The sequence below is a fragment of the Chrysochloris asiatica genome, unplaced genomic scaffold, assembly GCF_000296735.1.
Source record: "Chrysochloris asiatica unplaced genomic scaffold, ChrAsi1.0 scaffold00001, whole genome shotgun sequence".
Lineage (NCBI taxonomy): Eukaryota > Metazoa > Chordata > Mammalia > Afrosoricida > Chrysochloridae > Chrysochloris > Chrysochloris asiatica.
In genome coordinates, this window is record NW_006408519.1 from 43,978,191 (window position 1) to 43,995,021 (window position 16,831).

Consider the following 16,831-nt stretch of genomic DNA (forward strand, 5'->3'; position numbering starts at 1 on the left):
TCACCCAGGGGTCGCCGGAAGTAGTCTGGATCAAATCAGCTCTGATTTCAGTTTTTTAGGTTTTTTTTTTTTTTTTTTTTTTTTTTGGTCATTGGTTTATTTGTTTTGTTTTCTAGGATCCATGGAGAAATTGTACTTGTAAACTGAGCGATGGGCAGGTTCCAGTCTGAGAGAACAAAAATAACCAAGGTTCTTCTCTGACCTGGATTCTTTGACCAATAAAATCGCCATTTTATGCAGGACAATTCTTTATTGTGAAGGACAGTCACATCTGTTTGTAACATAGGACTTTTTAGACCTTTGCCCATTATATGGCAGTAGTTACTCCCAGTCACTGGAGCAGCCATATGCACGCTGGACATTCCCAAACGCCCCTGCTGGGGTGAGGACCGACCGGGTCAAGCGTGGGGCCGTGACAGTGGCTCAGCTCTGAAGTCCTCGGTGTGCATTCATGAGGCCTGTCCATCCTTACCTAACCTGGTGGACAGGACACATTCATGCTGTTCCACTGTGCTGTGTCTGCAGTAAGATGACCTATGGCCACAACAGTTAAATACCTCAGTTCTTGACTCACCAACTTAGGTTGGTGTGGGGGGCACAGTCTACCAACTGATCTTACACATTTCCTTTATTCATGCGCTAGACCCCCAGGATTCAGGAGGCTCATGAGAATGAATTTGACGGGGAATTTGAACTAATAAGTGACGTATGACAACAAGGCAGGCAATAAGAGTAGCTCTGATTTGACATTCATGTACATTTTATGTATCTGAACTTGACATTTATGTACTTTTATTTTTTTGTGAGTATGTGATTACAAAAAAACCTTTTGCCACTGACTCAATTCCAAATCACAGTGCCCCAGTAGACAGAGTAGAACTGCTTCCCTTGAGCTGCTGGTGGGTTCAAACCAACGACCTTGTGTTTAGCTGCTGCACCACTAGGGCCATTAGGATGAGTCCCATCCACTCCCTTCGAGTCAACTCCAACTCCTAACGGCCCGATAATAGGGTTTCTAAGGCTGTAAATGTTTGCAAAAACAGAAAGCCTGGTCTTTCTCCCATGGAGTTCCTGGTGGGTTTGAACTGCTGACCTTGTCCAGTGCTTATCTTATAGCACCACCAGGGTTCCTTCCAGTAGGTGACAATTGTTACCCGTGTTGTTGTTATTACGTGCCATCAAGTCAGTTCCAATTCATAGTGACCCTATATAGGGTGTCTGAAGAATGACTGGTGGGTTTAACTGTCGACCTTGTGGTTAACAGTCCAGTGCTTATCCTATAGCTCCATACCAGAATTCAAATAGCTGACTGTTGTTTTAAGTTCTGTGAAGTCAATTCCAAATCATAGTAATGCTGTGTAGGCTTTGGGAGGAGTGACTGGTGGCTTTGAACCACCGACCTTGCAGTTAGCAGTCCAGTACTTGTCCTACAGCACCACACCAGGACTCGTGCAGGTGACTTGTTGCTAAGTGCCATCAAGTTAATTCCGACTCATGATGACCCAGTGTAGGGTTTCTGAGGAGCAACTGGTTAACTTGAAACACTGATCTGGTAGTTGAACCAATCAGCAATCCTGCGGTTATCCAACAATCACATACCAGGACTCTATCGGGGGACTTTGCTGTTGTTGTGATGTGCTACTGAGTCATTTCCGACTTGTGGTGAACTTGAACCACCGATCTTGGGACCCAGCGCATTAACCCGTAGTGCCACACCGGGACTCCATAGGAGATTAGTAGAAGTTGAATGGAGATAAAAAATCCCTAAAAGTATATAAAATCATACAAACATGGTTTCTTTCTTGTGTGGAATCCAGGTAGCATAGTGGGTTAAGAGTTGGGCTGCTGAACAGTCTACCAGCCACTCTGATGAGGTTTTCTGCTCCCACAAAGATTTACAGCTCTCCTGCACCCACTTTTAGGGTCACTATGAGTTGGAACAGACTCTAAGGCACATATCCACCACCACCGTAGGACCTTCTGTTTTTGTTGTTGTTAAGCACTATCCAGTCGGTTCTGACTCAGAGTAACCCTGTGCAAGGCTTCCAAGGAGTGGCTGGTGAGTTTGGACCACCGACCTTGTGGTTCAAACCAACCTTACGGTCCAGTGCTTATCCTACAGTGCCACATAGGTAGGACTTCTCTGGGATAATATTTAGTAAAGTAGTCTATGGGTGTTACCACTCTGTGGCCTTCAGGATCCAGTTAGGTGCTTGAGGCCAGTATTAATTTATGAAATCTTAGTATCAACTGGGAAATATTGGAATATTAAAGTTGTAATGCAATGCTGTGTAAATACAGGTAATTGGCCACATGCACATAATTCCATTCCATCTTTGAATCTCGGCCATAGTGAATATAAAGGAATAAAAACAGACTCTGCCCAAATCCATGAAAATAATGTGGAAGGGAGAGGTAACAACAGACCAACAGAGTCAGTGAAATTTCGGTGGTGGTGGTGGTGGTGGTGGTGGTGATGGTGGTTATGTGCCGTGGAGTCAGTTCCGACTCATAGTGACCCTGAACAGGGTTTCTGAAGCTGTAAATCTTTACAGGAGCAGAAAGCCTCATCTTTCTTCTGCGGAACAGCTGGTAGTTTCGAATTGCTGACCTGATTTGTAACCACTATGCTGCAAAATGAATGGATAGATGGTGATGGTTTGGGAAGCCAGAGAAAGCAGAACTCTTGAGTTTTTGGGTCAAGAGCAAGCCAACCAGAAAGCTGCTCGTGAGTTTGGGGAAGGCTCAGATATTGTATACACCGGTTATCATGACCGTGCATTTATCGGGTACAATTGAAAAGAGGAGAGTTGGCAGAAAGCTTGTGTGAGAAACAGCTAGACGGCTAGGTGTGCTTCCTCAGCTGAAACAGCCAGGCGAGCTCCCCTGCTCACCACCCTTGCTGCCTAAAGGGGTTGAATCAGAAGCTGTGGGCTCCTGGATTGCAGGTATACTAAGGGCTGAGGTGAGATGGCACACTGAGATGCACAATGGGGTGATTGCCAGTTCTCTGGTAGCCAAGCTCATACTCCTCCTGGGAGATTTGGGAATTCCTCTCCAGGGAATTGCTTGTCCTACAAGAAATGAATTCGTGATACTGTTAAAGGAGTAGCTTCTGATGAAGACAACCTGGGCTACCATATAGCATTGATGCATTTGAGTTAGGTTGTTGAACGAGAACATTGTAATACCATGGACTGTCAGAAGAACAAACACATCTGTGTTGGAAGAAATACAGACAAAATGCTTCTTAGAAGCCAGATGGCAAGGCTTCATCTCTTGTACTTTGAATATGTGTTATCAGGAAGGACCAGTCCCTGGAGGAGGACATCATGCTTGGTAAAGTGGAGAGTCAGCGAAAAAGAGCAAGGCCCCCCCCCCAGGAGATGGACCAACACAGTGCTAACAGCAGTGGGCTCAAGCGTAACAACAGTTTTGAAGATGACGCAGGGCTGGACAGGATGTTGTTCTGTTGTGCATAGGGTCGCCGTGAGTCGGAAAGGATTCGACAGCTTCTAACAACAGCACCCATGTTTTTGAGAGTGATGCATATTGAATGCTCAGTCTCACATATGAAACTAGACTTCAAATCAGTGTTGCATGGAGTTACTTGCTGCTATGAACAGGCAGCCAGCAGAGAAAGACCCGATTCAGAGGCGGGGAACCCAGTGTGTAGACAGAGACCAACTCACACAGCATGGAGCTAGAAAGGGAAGACTTTTGGAAGAAGTAGACACTATAAGCTGCAAGACTGGGAGGGAAAACTGTTAAAAAGTTCCCAAGAAGAATCAGTAATGTAACATCGCTGTAAATAAAATACAGTGAGTATAAAATGTAGCAAGTATAAAAAGGCACTGTTGTTCTGTTCCATCATGTTGGTTCTGACTCATAGCAACCCTCTATAGGGTTCCTGTGAAGAGGCTGGTGGATTTGAACTGCTGAACTAGCGGTAAGCAGCCCAATGCATAAATGCACTGCACTAGCAGGGCGCCTTAAGAAGGTGCAACAAGAAATCAAAAATTTAAACATAGTATCAAGTTCATCTAAAACTACAAAGTAAGAAATATCAAAATCATTGTGTAGTTGAAAGGAGAAAAGGGTACTCGGAAATACTAGAAGAAACAGTTAACAGATTTGAAAGTAGATTTCCCCCAAGAAGTAAGAATAAAGTATGGGTGACTCAGGTTATAGACTTCTTCTTTCTTTTTGTAGTAGTAGTTTTTAATATTTCTGTAAATGCCATTGTTATATTTAAGAAATTGCTAAAAAAAAAAAAAACCGAGTTAAGAAATAATTACATATAAACAAGTTCATATACAGCCGGCCCTTGAGCAACAGAAGTTTGAACATCAAGGGAACTTTTTTCCTGCTGCTATTATAGTGAAAGATAAAGAAATGGAATGCATTGTGTGTGACAAATGGAGGGTCAGCAAAGAAGAGGAAGACCCCTAACCAGATAGTCTGACACGGTGGCAACAATGGGCTGAAACAACATTAGTGAGGATAGCACAGGGTTGGCTGGTGTTTCGTTGGGTTGGGCGTGGGGTGGATGTGAGTCAGAACCGACTCGATGGCACCTAACAGTAACAACAATGTAATGGTGAGATTGGGTGTTGGGAGTGTCCATGTGAAAGCCAGTATGACAGGGCTCCCGTCTGCAGGAACACTTGATCTCTGTTGTTCACAGCACCTGCTCCTTCAGGCAGCCACAGCAATAGGAAAGGGCTCTGTGGGGATGTGGGCCCAACCCTCACCTTACACATCGGTCAAGGGCCAGCAGACAGTCTATGAATTTGGGCTGAAGACTAATCAAATCAAAAGTGGGTAAGGAGCAAAATATCATCTTGATTTTTAAAGTATGAACTTCATATTCCAGGAAAATTATATTAATTAACAAAGCTACATTGAGGGAAAGTTTTCTATGAAAACCACAACAACACAGCAGTGGCGTAGATCACGGGAGAGCTAGTTATCAATGTGGCCATTACATGAGATTCGAATATCTAAGGAAGATGCTTGCCTTAGGGAAATAGTCTTGGTAAACCAAATCCTTTCTGTATTTGGGACCAAGAAGTAATCACAATTTAAGTTTATTATCATAAAGCACCTAACAGTTGTGTGAAGTTCGTAATACATCTTTCATTCAAGATAATAGTTACTGAGTGTTTATTACATGCCAAGCAAGCATTGCTCAAAATGATTTACATGGTATTGTTGTTGGGTGCAGTCGAGTTAGTTTCAACTCATAGTGACCGTACGTGCAACAGAACAAAACCCTGCCTAGTCCTGTGCCAGGCTCACAATTGTTGTGTTTGAGCCAATTGTTGTTGTCATTGTGTCAGTCCATCTGGTTGGGGGTCTTCCTCTTCTTCGTTGGCCTTCCATTTTACCAAGCGTGATGTCCTTTTCAGGGACCGGTCCCTCCTGATAACAAATCCAAATTATGAGAGATGAAGTCTTAACCATGTTGGCTTCTAAAGGGCATCCTGACTGTACTTCTTCCAGTACAGATTGGTCTTCTGGCAGTGGTGTTTTTAATATGCTTTTCCATCACCATAACTCAAATGCATCATTCTTCTGTGGTCTTCTTTGTTCATTGTCCAGCTTTCACATGCATGTGAGGCTATTGAAGATACCATGGCTTGGGTCAGGCACTCTTTAGTTCTCAAACTGACATCTTTGCTCTTGAACACCTTAAAGAAGTCTTGTGCAGCAGATTTGCCTAATGCAAAATGTCCTTTGGTTTCTTGACTACTGCTTCCCTGAATGTTGATGCTTGGATCTAAGCAAAATGCTTTCTTTACATTGAGATTTATGTATACTGACCATTTAATCCTCAGACCAGAACTATGGCAGTAGGTCATATTTTGATTCCCATCTTATAAATGAGGAAACTGAGATACACAGATATTAGGTAATTTTCCCAGGGCCACTCACTCAGCTGGCAACTTGATAGTCTAGACTTTAAACCTTAGTGCTGTGGATTCGGAGGCCATACCCTTTGTTTGTTATATAAGGAACTTGAGGCAACTAGGTTACATAAATTGTCCACATTCCCAGGGCTAGTTATTGAGGAAGAGAGGGTTGGATTTGTTGTCCTAGAACCATTTTGTGACACTGCATGCTGAAGAGCTCCTCTCAGTCCACTGCTAGACAATCCCAGGGTAAGCATTGAGCAGGTAGGAGAATTCAGGTACGCATATGACCAGTTCACCTGCCGTCATTCTCTCTGCCCTCCATCCTAGCCCAGCACTCCTTCTGTTTAATACTCACTGTTTGTTGATATGGTCAGGATAACACATTAGGAATTCTGAACAACTAACATCATTCACAATTTGTAAACTGTAGACCATAGCTGACGCGAGGAGTCTAAGGAAAGAGATGCTTTTCTGAATGTTGTTTTTGTAGTTTGTTACCCTTTGTTGCAGGCTGGCTCACAGTGTGATGCACGAACATTCACGGCTCATAAATCACTCTCAGAGATGAATGCTACAAGTTGTGGTTTGTTTGTTTTTTCCTAGTTCAACTTTGTGGGGAAACTTTTGGGTCCACGTGGCAATTCTCTGAAGCGTTTACAGGAAGAAACTTTGACAAAAATGTCCATCCTTGGAAAAGGTTCCATGCGGGACAAGGCAAAGGTAACTTTCATTCTAGACCATGGCTACTGTTCTCCTCAGGGTGTGTGATGGTGCACCTCAAGGCTGTCTTCACACATTGGGCTATGGCAGAGCCAACTAGCACCTCAAATGAAGTTATGTGAAAAGGGTACTCTGAGGGATGTGTTGGTGGTGGGCAGTTTCAGAATAGGATCTTGAGCCTGCATCTGAAACTGTTAGATTCGTTTAAAAAATGAAACTGTAACCCTTCCATGTCTGAGTCTTGTAGAAAGCAGGACCATATTACAACTGTTCTGAGGAGAGGTACACACCCCCCATGGTCATCATCACTGGGATTTACATACTTCCTGAGTGTGTGTGTCACGTAGCTGAAGTTACATGCATGTTTATTGATTTCCTCTTTTTGCCCTTAATTTGATAGTGTGTGTATGTTTTTAAATTATTAAAATAAATTTAAATATTATAATGATTGCTCAGTACTCTGGCAGCTAGTTGTTCTAATTGGATATAAGAAAATTCTCTGCCTTCTGGGTAACATAGCTTACCTTTACTGTAAATGTTGTGGCCCACTTTCTTAACTATGCCCCATTTGACGGGACCTGTCATATTTTATAATGTGCTGTCACTTGAATTTGTTCTTTTGCTTTGAAAGATTCCCATTACTGAGAACCAAGTTCATGCCCACTGGTCACTTAGCATGAAATGTTGAACAATGATGGTTATTTAAACAGAATCCAACCTGCTCACAAAAATGTCCATATAAATGATAGCCTTTGTAATAAAAATAGCCAGCCTTTGTCTATATTGAGCAACGACTGTGAGTTGGCACTGTGTGAAACTTTTTACGGGCATGTCACCCTGAAGCCCTGTGAGAGATGATAGAAAACCCGAAACATTTTCCTTCTTTAGACGTCACAAAAACAAGAGTTTCTGAGAACTTGAGCATATCCCCAGACGGATGAAGAGAAGTTCAATATACAATGTCATGAACTCAGCGGCTAAGACTCCGTGGTTACCACCCCAGCTGTGAGAGGCATAACCGTGCCGCCATCTCATGCATTGTGGGTGGGACCTCAAAAAGACTTCTCCCTAGGTGCTCCAGGTGATTTGAATGTGGTGGTAGGCTGAGACAGTGAGCATTACTGTCGCAAATGTGAACAATGCTTTGGCTCCCTGGACTCAGATATTCTGACAGTAGGAGAATTTGGAAACACATTAGTCAGTATATTAGAAAGTGGGGAGCATGGTGGACTCCATAGGATAGGCACTGGACTATGAGCCATAGGATTGGTGGGTCAAGTTCACCAGCTTCTCCACAGGAGAAAGATGACGCTCTCTGCTCCTGCAAAGATGTACAGCCTCGGGAACCTAGTACAGGGTTGCTGAAAATTGGAACCTACTCAGTGGCACTTAACAACAACAACAGGTTAGGGAGCGTTCAGTTATCTTGTAGGCAGGCCCATCCAACCACCTTAAGTTTTGCCACAAGCCACTCTAACATTCCGTCAAGCCCGGTATATGGGGTACTTGATACAAGTTGTGAAACCCAGGGTCAGGATTCCTGTGTCCCCTCTGTGTTGCTTGTTAGTAAAGGTGTCTCTTGATAAGCAGCAATGCTTTGTGGCATTGAGTGAGAGCGAGCAGAACGTCAGCGAAGGCTCCATAGCTGAGAGGAAGCAGAGAAACTAGCTGCTTCCCTAGACTGTCTGCCCTACTGTCCGCAGAGAAAGGGGGTCACGTCTGTCACTGCCAGGGGTCACGTGGCTCCTGAGTCCATAGAGTTTGGCACCGAGGGTCCATTGACAATAGCCCTGAGATGGTGGGAATGAGGCCAGTTGACATCCTTTATGATGGGTCCTCTTGGCTTCTGGTCAGACTGCCTGTTCAGGAACCACTTTCCTTACATGCTGGGGGCTCTTTGCCACACCATGTACCAGCTGCCCTCCAGTCCTCTGGACTCGGAGCCCTTAGGGGCATTCCTAGCTTGTTTGCCCTCAGTCCACAGGCAAGTGAATCAGTCTGGGGGCTCTGTAGGTGGAGGATCATTCATAGTCCATCCAAATGCCAAGACAGGCGCCCTGACAGTGCATTATGAGCTGAGCTGCTCACTGCATGGTTAGTAGTTTGAATCTACCAACCGCTGTGCAGGAGAGAGATGAGGTTTTCTGCTCCTGTAAAGGTTTACAGCCTTGGAAACGGTGTACAGGCGTCACTATGCATTGGAACCAACTCAGTTGCACACTACCACCACTGCCAAATGCCCAAGATCTGGGGAAAGGGCCAGAATTGTGGATTTACAGTCAATTGAACCACCTGTCAGTGATTTAGGACCAGAAGTCCGCTTGTCTCTAGACCGCATAGGCCTCACTGTGCCACCTGGTCCATCAGTTAAACCTTCAGAAGAACCTCACCAAAGATGAAGCATCATGTTTTCATCTTCTGTGGAATATACTAGGGTCCCATCTGCTCTATTGTTTGATCCTGGCTGCCTTAAAGTACAGATTCACAGTCCTGAGCCTTCTCTGGGAGTCTGTTTCTTGCAGTACCCGCTGGTAGTAGATACTCTGTCCGCCAGAGTTCAAGTTCACTCTCACTCTTTTAAGCAGATAGTTGAGAGGGCCAGTGTGCACATTCTGGGACACCTCTCTCGGAACGTACTCTCGGACAGTACTGTATAACTGTATTGCTAGAATCAGGCTCTGCCCTTGGGTTAGCAGCAGCATGCTCTAACCAGCATGCTCTAACCAGTGTGTTCTAACCAGTGTGCTTTAACCAGCATGCTCTAACCAGTGTGTTCTAACCAGTGTGCTCTAACCAGCGTTCTCTAACCAATGTGCTCTAACCAGCATGCTCTAACCAGTGTGTTCTAACCAGTGTGCTCTAACCAGCATGCTCTAACCAGTGTGCTCTAACCAGCATGCTCTAAACCAGCATGCTCTAACTACCGTGCTTTAACCAGCGTGCTCTAACCAGCGTGCTCCCTGCAGGGCTCCTCATATGCTGTATGCAAAGTTCTCTCTAAGCATGGAGAACACAGCACAGACAGGATGGTTTTTCTGCTCCTTGATAGTTACCTTTCAGGGGTGGGGGAGCACAGAAAATGGGCAGGTGAGAAAAGGAGGTGTTGGAGCTTGGTGGGAAATGGTTGGTGGCAACCTCACAGGAGTGCAGCGTAGCAAGTAGCTGGTGAGCGTGGGGTCTTGGCCAGTTGGAGACACAGGAGGAGGCCTGTGCAGCCACTGGGGTGCTTGAGCAAGTGGGGGAGGAGAATGCTTAGGAGCATTAGGACTCAGCAGGGGCAGACAGAGGGCCTCTTCACAGGCCAGGGTCCTCTAGGAGGCCATTGAGACAGCCCAAAGCTGTTGCTGTCGCATCCATTCTGGATCAGAGTTGAACTGTTTCCAAGGTTGCCATCTCTCTGGAAGCAGACGGCCACATCTCTCTCCCGTGGGTTGGAACACTTCCGTTAGCAGCGGAGCGCTTGACCACTGTGCCACCAGGGCTCTGTGAGGTGGCAGGGTCATGTTTCTATCTGTAACATCCCCTGTGGGGTTTCATTTGGTGCTAATATGAATCTTCCGTGATGGCGATGTAAGCCTAGGTAGTTAGATTTTCTTTCTCTTCTCTCACAATGACACATTTTGAACATGCTTTTTCTTCAGGAGGAAGAGTTGAGGAAAAGTGGAGAAGCCAAGTATTTCCACCTCAACGACGACCTCCACGTCCTCATAGAAGTCTTCGCCCCGCCAGCGGAAGCATACGCCCGGATGGGCCATGCTCTGGAAGAAATCAAGAAGTTCCTCATCCCTGTTAGTAAACATTTCTGGATACTCAGCTTGTACTTCCCAGGCCTGTCTTTACTGTCACCCCTGATACTTGGTATTGTTCACTGTAACTTGTGTAGGCCTTGGCCTTTACAGAGCTTCACGGGCATGATCTCAGAGGCCCCATACTGTCCCTGTGAATGGCTCTGAATTGTTCCTTCTTTCTAGACAAGGTGCTCCTTTTAGCAAGGGTAAGTAATCCTGCTCAGGTGCCACGGCTCCTAATTTGTAGAACTCAGTGCAATTCAGATTTTGGGCTGTCAAATCCTGACCTTTTTTGTGACATGAAAACATGACAAACCTCTAGTTTCCATGCTCCATGCACTGTGTTCTACCGCTCATCTTGTCTGTTTGTCACACTGTGGTGGCTTGCATGTTGCTGTGATACTGAAACCTATGCCAATGGTATTTTAAATACCAGCAAGGACCACCCATAGTGGACAGTCTTCAGCTGAGCTTCCAAACTAAGACAGACTAGGAAGAAGGAGAGGCAGACTCCTTCTGAATGTTTAGCCACTGGAAACTTAACGAATAGCAGAGGAACGTTGTCAGATGTATATTGCTGGAAAGCTAAACAATTAGGAATGGTGGTGGTGGTGGTGTGCCGTGGAGTCAGTGCCGACTCATAGCAACCCTGCGTAGGGTTTCCGAGGCTGTAAATCTGTACAGGAGCAGAAAGTTTCATCTTTCTCCCACAGAATTGCTGGTAGTTTCAAACTGCTGACCATGAAGTTAGCAGCCCAACTTGTAACCACTAAGCTACCAGAGCTCCTTAAGAATTATGAATAGCAAAAGAATATTGTAGGATATTCCAGAAGATGAGCCTCTCAGGTTAGAAGGCACTCAGAATATAACCGAGGAAATGCTACCTCCCCAAAGTAGAGTTGATTTTCATGACAGTAATGCAGTAATGGGTAGCATAGTGGTTACGAATCGGTCTGCTAATCTCACCGTCAACAGTTCGAAACTACCAGCTGTTCTGTGGGAGAAAAATGAGGCTTTCTGCTCCCGTAAAGATTTATAACCTCCGAAACCCTATGCAGGATTGCTATGAGTCGGAACCAACTCCACGGCACTTAACAACAACAACAACAATGGAGTAAAGCTTTTGGGACATTCATTTACTGAAGGGGCACAATACAAAATGAGGAGAAACATCTATAAACATCCATTAATAATCGGACCGTGGTTGTGCGAAGCATGGATGTAGGAAAATTAGAAGTTGTCAAAAATGAAATGGAATGCATAAATGTCAATATCCTAGATATTCGCCAGCTGAAATGAAATGGCACTGGCCATTTGGAATCTTACAATCCCATAATTTACTATGCTGGAAATGAAAGACTGAAGAGGAATGGCATCGCATTCATTATGAGAAAGAACATTTTAAGGTCTGTCTTGAAGTACAACACTGTCTGTTAATACCACTACTATTCAAATTTATGCCCCAAGTGCTAAAGTCAGTGATTATGAAATTGAAGAATTCTACCAACTTCAAGTCCTGGTGTGGCACTGTGGGTTAATGCGCTGGATTGAAAGGTCAGTTTGAGCTGCAAGTTTGGTGGTTCAAGCTCACCAGCTGCTCTTTGGAAACCCTATACAAGGTTGCTATGCATCAGAACTAACTCCGATGTCACATAACAACAACAACCAGCTTCTACAGTCTGAAATTGATCAAACATGCAATCAAGATGTATTGATAATTACTGGTGATTGGAATGTGACGATTGGAAACAAAGAGGAAGGAACAATAGTTGGAAAATGTAGCTTTGGTGATACAAATAATGCTGGAGATTGCATGATAGAATTTTTCAATAGTAATGACTTACTCATAGCAAATACTTTCTATAACAATACAAAAGGCAATTATACGCATGGACCTCACCAGATGGGTTGTGTAGAAATCAAATTGCCTACATCTGTGGGAAGAGACAGTGACATGCTTAATATCATCAGCCAAACCAAGGCCAAGGGCAGACTGTGGAACGGACCATTAATTGCTTTTTCAATTTCAAGTTGAATTTAAAGAAAATTTAAAATAGGCCATGAAGGTCAAAATATGATCTTGAACATATCCCACCTGAATTTAGAGACCCTCCCAAGAACCGATTTGATGCATTAGATACTAATGAACGATGACCAGAAGAGTTGTGGGATAAAATCAAGAACATCATACAGGAAGAACGCATAAGAGCATTAAAAACAGAAACGAAAGAAAAGATCAAAGTGGATGTTAGAAGAGACTGAAATTTGCTATCCAGCATAGAACTGTCCAAGCACTCTTAAGAAATGAGGAAGTGAAAGAGCTGAAAAGAACATTTCAGAGGACAACCCTAGAAGACAAAGTCAAATATTGTAACAAAATGTGCAAAGGCCTGGAGTTAGAAAACCAAAAGGGAAGAACATGCTCAATATTTCTCAAGCTAAAAGAATTCAAGAAAAAATTCAAGCCTTGACTTGAAATATTGAAGGTCTCCATGGTCAAAATATAGAATGATGCAGAAAGCATCAAAAGTAGATGGAGGCTACAAATAGACACTGTACTAGAAAGAAATGGTCAATGTTTAACCATATCAGGAGGTAGCATGTGACCAAGAGACAATGATACTGAAGGAAGAAATCCAACGTGCACTGCAGTTATTGGCAAAGAGCAAGGTTCCAAGCATTGATGGAATACAAATTGAAGTCTTTGAATCCAACTGATGCAGTTTCATGCATCTATGACAAGACATTCAGAAGACAGCTCCCTAGCCAACAGAGTCCTGGTGTGGCGCTGTGGGTTAATGTGCTGGACTGCAAAGTCGGTCTGAGCTTCCAGGTCAGCATTTCAAGCTCACCAGCTGCTCCTTAGAAACTATACACAGGGTTGCTATGGGTTGAAACTGACTTTATGGCATTTAACAACAACCAGGTCAACTGATAGGAAGAGTCTTATTTGTGTCCATTCCAAAGAGAGGCAATCCAATGGACTGCAAAAATGATAGGTCCAGTATCATTAACATCACACGCCAGTAAAAGTGTGTCATAGATAATTCAAAAACTGCTGCAACAGGGGCCAGAATAACAAAAAGAATGTTGAAAACAAGAACAAAATTAGAAGCATTCCAGCTGTACGTCTTCCAACACAGATTCATTTATTCTTCTGGCAATCCGGGGTCCTTCCAACATTCTTCTTCATTACCATAACTCAATGCATCAGTTCTACTATGATCTTCCTTATTCATTGTCCAGATTTCACATGCTTATGCGGCCACTGAAAATACAATGCCTAGGTCAGGCACACTTCAGTCCTCAAACTGATATCTTTGCTCTTCAGCACTTTAAAGAGGACTTGTGCAGCAGATTTGCTTAATGCAATGTATCCTTCGGTTTCTTGACTGCTAATTCCATGAGTGCTGATGCTAGATCCAAGCAAAAGGAAGTCTTTGACAACTTCAAATGTTCTCCATTTATAATGATGTTACTTATTGGTCCAGCAGTGAGGATTTTTGTTTGCTTTACATTGAGGTGCACTATATATGGAAGGTTTCGGTCTTTCATCTTCATCAGTAAGTATAGCAAGCAAGGTTGTATCATCTGCATATCACAGTTTGCTAATGAGTCTTCCTCTGATCCTAATGCCACATGCTTCATATAATTCATCTGAGAAGCTGAATTATTTGTTAGCATACAGATGGAACAAGTATGGTGAAAGAATACAACCCTGGCACACACCTTTCCTGATTTTAAACTATTCATTATCCTCTTGTTCTGTTTGAATGACTGCCTCTTAGTCTATGTACAACATTTTTTGGTTATTCTGGCCCCTTTGCATGGCCATTAAACTCAGTATCACTGCATCCATGTCTGCAGAAAGCCTCCTGAGATTGTGAGAAATACTACATTGAATCTGTGTATTGATTTGGGGATGATTATCATCTTAATATTGAGCCTCTCAGTCTGTGACCATGAAATGTCTCTCCGTTATTTAAAAACATTCTTTAATTTCCCTCCATATTGCTATCGTTTTCAGGGTTCCTGTCTTGCATTTGTTTTGTTAAACTGACTTGTAATATTGCACACTTTCTGATGACACTGTGAATGGAGTTATTTGTGTTTGTTTGTTTTTTAATTTCATTTTAAGATGGTTATTTGTTGTTGTTGTTAAGTGCCCTCAAGTCGGATCCGACTCACAATGACCCTGTATAGGGTTTCCAAGGACTTGCTGGTGGGTCTGAACTGATGATCTTGTGGTTACCATATAGCAAAACACCAGGACTCTAGATGGCTGTGTTTAGAAATAAAACTGATTTTTATATACTAATCTTATATCTTACAACATTATTGAATATGTTTATTAGTTCTAGTTTTTTAAAATGCTTTTTATGAAAGCATTAGAATTTCTGCACATAAGATTATGTCGTCTTCAAATGCAGGTTTACATCTTCCTTTTGAATCTGTATGCCTTTTGTTTTTGTTTTTTTTTTTTTGTTCTTACTGTTCTAGCCAGCACTTTCATTGCAATGTTGAAAGTCACAGTGAGAATGAACATTCTTGTCCACACGTTTAGGAGGAAAAGATTCAGTCTTCACCATTCAGTATGATATTAGCTGTAGACTTTCTTATTTATATTCTGCATCATGTTGAATAAGTTCCCTCTGTTACCATTTGTTGAGAATTTATATTATGACTTTTCTGTCTATGGAAATGATGGTGTGATTTTTCTTCTTGATTCTTTAATAATAGTATATCTAGTGTGATTAGTACTGCAATGTGAAATGAACCTTACTCTTTCCTAGGATGGGATTTTTTTGCCAGGGTGTGTAGTTTTCTCTCTGAATGATGTCAATGGTTAATGTCCTCGGATGCTCCCCGGAAGGTCTGAGGTAAAAGTCTACCTAGAAGAAAGACTTGGTGGTCTATTTCTGAAAAATCAACCACTGAAAACTCTGTGGAGCTACTCGGACACACATGGGGTCGCCCTAAATCAGAATTGACTCATGTTTTTGTTGCTGGACTTCATTTATTAATAGTATATTAAGAATGTTTACTTCTCTAGTCATGACGGATATTGGTGTGTAATCGTCTTCTATTGGGATGTCTTTGTCTGGCTTTGGTATCAAGGTAATGCTGGCCTTATAGAGTGAGTGGAGAAGTTAGTTCTTCCTGTGTTCTCAAAGACCCTTTGGAGGACAGATATTCCTCCTTTCAGCATCTGAGAGAACTCACCACCGCAGTCACCTGAGTTTGCCTTCCCTTGGTGGGAATATTTTGAAATACTAGTTCAGTGAATTTGGATTGCCCCTTCAGCTTTTCTACTTAAGTTTGCTTTTGGTTACGGATGTCTTTCTAGAAATTTGTTCATGTCATGGAAGTTGTCTAACTTGTTGGCATAAGACTTTTTGTATTATTCCATATAATCCTTTGCATTTCTGCAGTATCTCTAGGGATACCCTTTCATTCCTATTTTTAGTTCTTTGCGTTCTCTTCCTCTCTTTCTTGTTCTTTTGACCTAAAAATTTGTCAGTTTTTAATTTTTATTTTTTTTAACAAATCACTTTGGTTTAATTGCATTTCTGTATTTTCTCTGATTTTATTGCTATTGTTATTTTTAATGAATTTGTCTGTTATTTCTTTTGTCTAGATTGGATATACTTTACCCTGTTTTTCATTGTCAAGGTGAAATCTTGGGTTGTTGTATTGAGGCCTTTTTGTTTTTACTACCATCAGTAGCTAAAGTTTTCAAATTTCATCTGAACACTAATAAAACTTATCATATATTCAATCCTGGAGAATGTTCCTTGTAGACTTGGAAATAATATATATCCTGTTAATTGATTGAATGTTTTCTAAATGTCAGGTATGGATGAATTATTGCTCAAATGTTCTATATCCTTGGTGATTTTTTTTGTCTCGTTGATTTCCTTTATTGAGAGTGGGATATTGAAGCTTGTAACTATTAATCGTTGAACTGTCTTATTTCTGCTTCAATTCTATTTTCGTTCTTTTTCAATCTTTTAAAGTTAGGCTTCAATTCACCCCATTTAAAAAATATTATGCTTGTATTTTTGGCGAAAGTTTACACAAAAATTAGGTTCCCGTTAACAATTTCTATACATGTGGCATTGTTGGGTAAGCACTAGACTGTTAACCAAAAAGCTGGCTTTTCAAACACCAGCTGCTCCACAGAAATCCTATACAGAATTGCTCTGAGTCGGAACAACAGCAATGACACATTTTGTTCAGTGACATTGCTTGTATTTTTAATGATGTGTCAGCATCTTCATTATTTCCATTCTAGTTGTTCCATTTCCATTAATCTAGTTTCCCTTCCCCACCCATACCATCTATTGCCATCCACTTTTTTTTTTTTTTTTTAACTTTTTTTTATTGTGAATTGGGTAAAGGTTT

General features: G+C 42.4%; 1 protein-coding gene across 1 annotated transcript in view; it reads left to right on the top strand.

Moving 5' to 3' along the window:
* The window catches only part of LOC102830618 (KH domain-containing, RNA-binding, signal transduction-associated protein 3-like), a 225,650-nt gene that overhangs the window by 103,001 nt on the left and 105,818 nt on the right, over positions 1-16,831 (top strand). Inside the window, exons 3-4 of the mRNA XM_006830720.1 lie at positions 6,522-6,638; positions 10,280-10,426. Coding sequence (XP_006830783.1) covers positions 6,522-6,638; positions 10,280-10,426 — 264 coding nt within the window. The remainder of the gene's footprint in view (positions 1-6,521; positions 6,639-10,279; positions 10,427-16,831) is intronic.